We start from the raw sequence: 7,400 nt of genomic DNA on the forward strand, positions 1-7,400 counted from the left end.
CTGGTATTGGCAATATCCTGGGATATATTTCGGGCTATCTTGATCTACCCAAAATACTTCCCTTTTTCGGGAAGACGCAATTCCAAGTACTCTGTATGATTGCGTCCCTATCGCTGGGCATTACGCTTTTGATTAGCTGCCTATTCATCACCGAGCGGGATCCACGACTGGAAGGCCCCCCGTCATCAGATAATCCTGGAGTTATCGCTTTTTTCAAGCAAGTTTTCCATTCCATCCGCACCTTGCCGCCCCAAATCCGCAAAGTATGCGAGGTCCAACTTTTCGCATGGGTCGGGTGGTTCCCATTCTTGTTTTACAGCACTACTTACATCGGGCAGCTGTACGTTAATCCGATATTTGAGGAACGCCCACACCTACCGCCTGAGGATATTGACGAGGCGTGGGTAGCGGCTACTCGGGTGGGCACCTTTGCACTGTTGATCTACGCGATTATATCATTTGCAGCGAGCATCATTCTTCCACTTCTAGTCGTGCCGACATATCGACCGGCGATTTTAACCCCGAAGTCTGTTGCCTCACCCACCCGGCAGCACCCATACCTATCTCGCAGAGAGTCAGCATCAACCATATCCATCACCGTTTCATCTGCTGTGTTACCGCTACCACCACCACCACCACCACCACCACCACCACAACTAAGTAAACCACTTGAGCTAACTGAGAGGGAATCACCATCTCTTCTCTCCCACCTGCAGATACCGGGTTTCACCCTCCGACGCGCTTGGCTCATGTCCCACATCCTATTTACCATTTGTATGTTCAGCACCTTTTTCATTAAAACTCCACAGGCTGGAACGGTCGTCGTGTCTGTCGTTGGTATCTCATGGGCAATGACTCTTTGGGCGCCGTTTGCCCTTATATCGGCGGAGGTGGCAAAAAGTGATGCAAAAAAACGCCGGAGGAGATATCGGTTGCTACACATGAGACGCGATTCTAGCGATGGTCTGTTGCCCCGATCGCGGCGGCGGGAACAACAACAACAAGCTGTTGTCGCTCGCCAGGAGGATCGTAGCGATGCTCATATGGCAGTAGAAGGGGATTATGGAACTCCCGGTCTTTCGTATCATTCCACCGCGTCAACATCCCTGCCAACCCCTGTCGCCACCGCCCATGGCCAAGATGGCAAAAACGAACAAAACAACGAGGAGAGCTCCCATCGCAACGACGAAGATGGCGATAATCTTATCGTCGATGAGAGAGAAGAGGACAACGAAGATGACAATGAATCAGCAGACGACGGCGAGGTCGACACAACCGACGAAGCCGGCGTGATACTTGGCATCCACAATGTGGCGATATCCTTTCCGCAAATCCTTTCGACTTTGGTTAGTAGTGCTATCTTCAACGCCCTGCAGAAGCCGCGTGGAGAGCCTTGGGATGATTCTGTGGGGTGGGTTATGAGGTTTGGTGGGCTTGTGACAATTGGGGCGGCGGTTGTCACGAAGAGGCTGGCGGAAGGGGGTAGCGCGGGTTCGAAAGTCGGGTTGTGGAAGAATAGGGATGCTGTATGAGCGGGAGGGCGGCTTCTTCTTTTTGTCTTTTTTCCTTTTTCTTTCTTCTTTTCTTCTTTTTTTTGGCATTTCCCTTGTCTTTTCTAATTTCTCTTTCCAATTTGGTTTCTATTGGACATATCGGGACAATGGGTTGTACGGTGAATACATTCGAGAACAGTTGCATATGTGTATACAGTCCAGCGATTCCCTGGTGATCTCTGCATTGGTAATAAATTGATAAGAGTTTGGGCTTAAAAGCGGCACCCAGCCTCACCGAATTGGGAAAGATGCAGTTAGCCAGTATTACAACTGTCAAAGAATAAGCACCGCCGCGACCAAGACCACCAACTACAAACCACCAACAATACCGTCGGTCATCCTCTCCTTTTCGAGACCCAGATGAGCCAGACGGGTATACCAAAGGAAGGATCGGAACGAACAAGAGCTTCATCAGCGTTCAGTTGGTTTGCGCTCGCTCAACTCCCCTCGTTCCCTCACCCGCTCTAGTTGCATGTATACGGGGCAGTCCACCTAGCTTTAAGCCGGCCTTGTCACCCCCGGAAACAACAGCTCCTAAACTCCACTTCCATCGCTCCAAACCTACCTAATCTCCCTTTCAGTCCTTTGCCCACCCATCTCTCCACCCGCCGCTGTCATACGTATTCACAAACCTCGTCGCCTGCTGCTGGGAACATCGCTCGGTATCATTTGCCGGTAGTTGTGTATTGCTTATTATGAGTGCTGTCCGCGGCGCCCGGAATCGACTTGCCCCCAGAGCTCGTCTTCGTCGTCATTTCGTTCTGCCGGATTCCACCGCTCGTCGGAGTAGTGGTAGCTGTGGAAGCTGAACGGGGAGAGGAAAGAGAGACAGTAACAAACGGCTGGCTTGACAGCCTCAGTGGAAAATATAAAAGCTAGGATCGAGGATACGCCACAGTATCCAAGAAGGAAAAGAGGGTAAAAGAAGGGAAAAAATCAAATATAAAACCCGTTCAGGAGAGTGGTATAGGTTTAAGAGGTGGGGGAAAGTTGTTGACGTTGACTTCGTCGTCGCAATGGCGGAGTTTGTGAGAGAGGTGCTGGTTGATGTTTTGCGTAGGTCCATACTCTAGTTTCTTACGTTGCTGCCCCGGCGGGTTTGGATGATATCCATAACTACGTATATATCTTGCTAACCAGCTTTTGCATCTACAGGGAAGAGAGCGGAGGATGATAGTGACCCTGACGGTTCGTTATATAACATCCCCCTCCTCCATAATTTCTCCTGGTCTCCTGTTGTTTTTCTCCGTTGCAACTCTTGTGTCCTGATTTTCGCGGGACTCCCTTCAAAATCCAATCACACATGCAGATGTCCTATTTTGGCTGGCTTGCTAACGTTGGGTATTCGAACCGTATGCAGAGTCGCCGGAAGCTGGCGAGAAAGAGCTCTTTGCATCATGGGCTCTTTTCATCCTGATCATGCTCCTAATAACGGCCCTTTTTACGAGCTACATCCTACAGCAGAAGAAAGTTCAGGCGGTGCATGAGACCGTTATTTCAATTTTCGCTGGTAAGTTTGTGTGGCTTCTCGTCCTGTGGACAATGTAAGGTCTGTATTTAATTCGGAATGACAATGTTTTGCTAATGCTGGTGCCGCTGTATTAGGAATGGTGGTTGGTTTGATTATTCGATTAACCCCGGGAACCATAATACAATCTTCAGTTTCATTCAATTACCAATTTTTCTTCAATCTTCTTCTTCCTCCAATTATTTTGGCATCTGGTTATGAGTTACATCAGGTAAGCTTTTGCCGCAGGCCTCTAACCTACATGAGAAAAACCTGGAATCATTTTGCTAATTACAGCGAGTAGGCAAATTTCTTCCGAAATATCGGAACGATCCTCACATTTGCTTTTGTGGGCACATTTATTTCCGCGCTGGTCTTGGGTCTCATTTTATACTTGTGGTCCGTGATTCCCCTGGACGGATTATCGATATCGTTTGTCGAAGCATTTTCAGTCGGAGCTACGCTCTCGGCAACGGACCCCGTCACCATTCTCGCTATCTTCAACGTATACAAGGTCGAACCTAAGCTTTATACTGTGATATTCGGGGAGTCGATTTTGAACGATGCGATTGCTATCGTGCTTTTTGAAACGGCGCAGAGATATAAGCCCGGCAATGCCGCGGGATCGCTGACGCTGCTTAGTTTATTTGAGGCAGTTGGTGTGTTCTTGCTCGTGTTTTTTGGAAGCTTGGTGATCGGGGTGGCTGTTGGTATATTGACCGCCTTGGGTTTGAAATACACCCATGTGCGGAGAGAACCTAAGATCGAGAGCTGTCTCATCGTCTTGATTGCTTATGCCAGTTACTTCTTCTCGACGGGAGTTCATTTGTCCGGTATGTTTTTTATGCCCTGCCTTTTTTTTTTTTCCTCGCGAGTTTAGAAAAGCACTTGTGTGAGTTTTTTTCGTTAAATGTTGGCTAACCGCCATATCCGGATAGGGATCGTGTCGTTGCTATTCTGTGGCATCACATTGAAGCATTACGCGTACTATAACATGTCGCGTAGGACGCAACTCACAACGAAATATCTTTTTCAAGTACTGGCACAATTATCGGAGAATTTTATTTTTATCTACCTCGGCCTGGACTTGTTCACGGAACCTAATTTAGAGTTCAAACCGCTTTTCATCATGATAGCAGTGGTTGGGATTTGTGTTGCTAGATACATGTCCGTCTTCCCCCTTTCAAAGGCAATCAACTGGTTCATTCGATATAGAGCTAGGCGTCGTGGAAGGGAGGTTGCCGACGAACTTCCTTTTGCCTACCAAGGCATGCTTTTCTGGGCTGGTCTTCGTGGTGCAGTCGGTGTGGCTCTCGCAGCCGGCCTTGAGGGACCTAATGCCCCAGCGCTGCGAGCAACAATTCTCGTTGTCGTTGTTCTGACAGTTATAATATTTGGCGGGACAACAGCACGAATGCTTGAGATTCTCGAAATCCGCACCGGCGTCGTCGAGGAAATTGACTCCGATGATGAATTTGATATTGAGATCACTGCTGGAGGAACGTACTACAAACACGATGGAACTGGCGTTGGCCACATCCCAAGGCGCAACGGACACACCGTACCCCTGGATACTATGAACCTAGACCGTGAAGACGTCGCAGAAGGCTACTCGAGCGGCAACAACGGCCGCATTGCACCACAGCGGACCCAAGGATCCATCGCCGCCAGGAAAAACGCAGTGTACGGCCCTGGCCGTCACGAGCGGTCACGTGACCCATACATCTACACAGAATCTACTTGCAAGTCACGCTGGGAGTAAAGACGGGAGTCCCAGCAGCAGCAGTGCTGATGATGGAGACGTGGGGGGATTTTCATCATTGAACAGAAACCCTGCCGTCTCAAAACGTCCCGCGACGCGTACCGTCAGCGGCGGCACACAGGAGAACGACGCGGATATCGATGACTTCGAGTTAGACCTTGACGCGTTCTCGGATGATGATCTTCCTCCAGCTGCCCCGGGCAGTGGCAGCAGGGTACAGGCATCAGGGGAGCCGGTATCTTCAGTGAATACGCAAACTGCGACATCCGCCCAGCAACGCGTCTCCCCTTCACGTGCCACCACTCTTGGTGTCGCTGGAGGCGATGGGATGGGTTCGGGTGCTCTGGCAGAGGCATCGCAAGGAGCTGCAGGATCTTCTTCCTCGTCGAAGCCGGGCGCTTCGGCCGTGATCCGTGAATTGTTCTCCAGTGGTGCTGATGTTGATCATGCGGCTTGGTTTAGGCAGCTTGATGAAGATTATATTAAGCCGAAGCTGCTGCTAGACCAGGGGTCTGGGCATCGCCATCATAAGGGCCCGGGAGCTGTATAAAACTTTTTTCCCTTTCTTTCAATTTTTTGCAATGTCGTTTGCCCTTTGTTTTTAAGGTTCAAAAATTATTGTATGTATATCATCTTGGTGTTCCTTAATTCATCAAGGGGTTCTTTGTGTATGTGTGAGTTTACATGATACGTTGGGGAGGAAGTATACGTTAATTAACGTAACCAACTGATTTGTACAACTTTGTTTGCCCCTCCTTTTTCTTTTCCGTCTTTTTTTCTTTTTCTTTTTTCTTTTTTCTTTTTTTTTTTCTTTTTTAGATCTTTTGTGTTCTTTTTTATTTTATTCCCATCTCTCACACACACTTCTCTCTTTTCCTCACTGTTTCTCATGCTCAATCTATCCGGGAGCTTAAGAATACCCAATTTAACAAATTTGAATTGGATCTAAGTAAATATACTCTTGTAGAATGCACGATATCCTCCTGTGTTGCAGTTGAGCATGGTTCCAAGCTTCAATGTTTAGCCGATCTTAAAGTTAGGGTTAGTCGAGGATGGAGCCTAAAAAATCTATTTATTTTTTTATTTTACGTTTTTCAAGGAGCGGCTAGCTATTTCAATCATGTCGGAACCATGTCCACCGTCAATGGGATATGGAGGCCCCTGAAGAGTTGCTGGTGACTGCGCCAACCATATTCAAGCTATATATCGAGTGTTATAGTAAGTACCTTTCTACGAAATGTGCAGCACGAAGCAAGCGAGAATGAGCAAATTCCTGGCAATTCAAATAAGGAACATTCCAAGTACATGTAACTATATCACATTCTTCCCCCACATCTTTCCACTCACTTGCTTGCTCCCAGCCATTTAGCGTCGTTTTGCTACGTTGATTACTGCTTCGCTTTTTCGTAGTTGTAATTTGACTTGATTCTTCTCCTTTCCCCTTTTTCACCCTTTCATTGTGCTTAAAAGAATCACCTAGTTAAAACTAAGCAAACCCACTCGCCCGACAAACAGAAAGCCAGAATCATCCCCACTTCCCATCTGATATTTGACGCTCATACCCCTAAAAGAAGTAAATATAGCTATGGGTCCCGTCTGAGTTGTTTCTCGTTCTACTCTGGCATCTTGAGGACATAGCGTCCGGCGACTTTTCCTTGTTCTGTAAATGAGGGTTAATATATTTATTAGCATCTGACTACGTCGTAGAGTTTTGTACAGGAGAGGAACAAACTCAAAAGGGCGCTCTCGCATATAAAGAAATAAAAGGATGAAGAAATTGAGGAAGCAAACAACTTACTCATTAACGAGAAGACATTCCCCAACTCCGACAACTCCACCGTTTTATACGGCACCTTGATCTTGCCCCTGGTGAAGAAATCAACCGCTTCCTTCGCGTCCAGCCGATTGCCCACATAGCTGCCCTTGATGGTAACCATCCGCACTACCGTGTCGAACACGGGCGCCTTGAGCTGTGCCTTGGCCGGTAAGCCGATGGCGACAATGCAGCCCTTGGACCGCACATATGCAGTCGCCTGCTGGAAGGGCAATTCCGCCGCAGCGACGAGTAGTACGGCGTGTGGGCCCAGACCATCCGGTGAGGCAGCCTTCACGTCCGCGACGAGATCTTTGGTTTTGGCAAAATCAATGAAGGCCTGTCAATCGAGAGAAAAGGTGATGGATGATGATGGTTCTTAGTTTATATCTCTTGCCATATTTTTCTCCATGATATTGTATTTTCTTCTTAATGGAGGGGAGAAATTTAATTGTTCCCACTCACCCTCGCCTCAAGCTTTTCGCACAGCGCTCTCTTCTCATCTCCTGTATCAATAGCAATAGTCTGCAACCCCATCGCCTTAGCATACTGCTGCGCCAGCGAACCCAAGCCGCCCCCAGCCCCGACAATGGCTACGGCCTGCCCCGGCTTAGCGCCGCTCTCTTTCAGGCCCTTATAGACCGTGACACCCGCACACAGTATTGGCGCCACTTTCATCCAGCTTCACCGACTTGGGGATGGGCGTGACATGCGCCGCCTTCGCGAGACAGTACTGCTGGAACGTCCCGTCGACCGTATAGCCCG

At 48.5% G+C, this 7,400-nt stretch overlaps 3 protein-coding genes across 3 annotated transcripts in view; 2 read left to right on the plus strand and 1 right to left on the minus strand.

Annotated features, from left to right (window-relative positions):
• HCAG_08559 (conserved hypothetical protein) overlaps positions 1–1,532 on the plus strand; it is a gene marked incomplete at both ends in the record, with an annotated part of 2,521 nt that extends 989 nt beyond the window's left edge. The window contains 3 exons of the mRNA XM_001536727.1: positions 137–340; positions 717–774; positions 810–1,532. Of these exons, the coding sequence (XP_001536777.1) occupies positions 137–340; positions 717–774; positions 810–1,532 (985 nt within the window). The remainder of the gene's footprint in view (positions 1–136; positions 341–716; positions 775–809) is intronic.
• Positions 1,533–2,569: 1,037 nt separating this feature from the next.
• Positions 2,570–5,372, plus strand: HCAG_08560 (mitochondrial sodium/hydrogen exchanger; the record flags this gene model as incomplete). The annotated part of the gene is made up of 7 exons (XM_001536728.1): positions 2,570–2,609; positions 2,694–2,741; positions 2,914–3,063; positions 3,216–3,292; positions 3,365–3,893; positions 3,999–4,743; positions 4,889–5,372. 7 exons carry the CDS (start codon positions 2,570–2,572, stop codon positions 5,370–5,372), a joined length of 2,073 nt encoding a protein of 690 aa, XP_001536778.1.
• A 1,063-nt stretch (positions 5,373–6,435) lies between these two features.
• HCAG_08561 (alcohol dehydrogenase I) overlaps positions 6,436–7,400 on the minus strand; it is a gene marked incomplete at both ends in the record, with an annotated part of 1,398 nt that continues 433 nt past the window's right edge. Inside the window, 3 exons of the mRNA XM_001536729.1 lie at positions 6,436–6,482; positions 6,621–6,975; positions 7,101–7,268. Coding sequence (XP_001536779.1) covers positions 6,436–6,482; positions 6,621–6,975; positions 7,101–7,268 — 570 coding nt within the window. The remainder of the gene's footprint in view (positions 6,483–6,620; positions 6,976–7,100; positions 7,269–7,400) is intronic.

The sequence above is a fragment of the Histoplasma capsulatum genome, genomic scaffold (assembly GCF_000149585.1).
Source record: "Histoplasma capsulatum NAm1 scaffold_11 genomic scaffold, whole genome shotgun sequence".
Taxonomy (NCBI): domain Eukaryota; kingdom Fungi; phylum Ascomycota; class Eurotiomycetes; order Onygenales; family Ajellomycetaceae; genus Histoplasma; species Histoplasma mississippiense.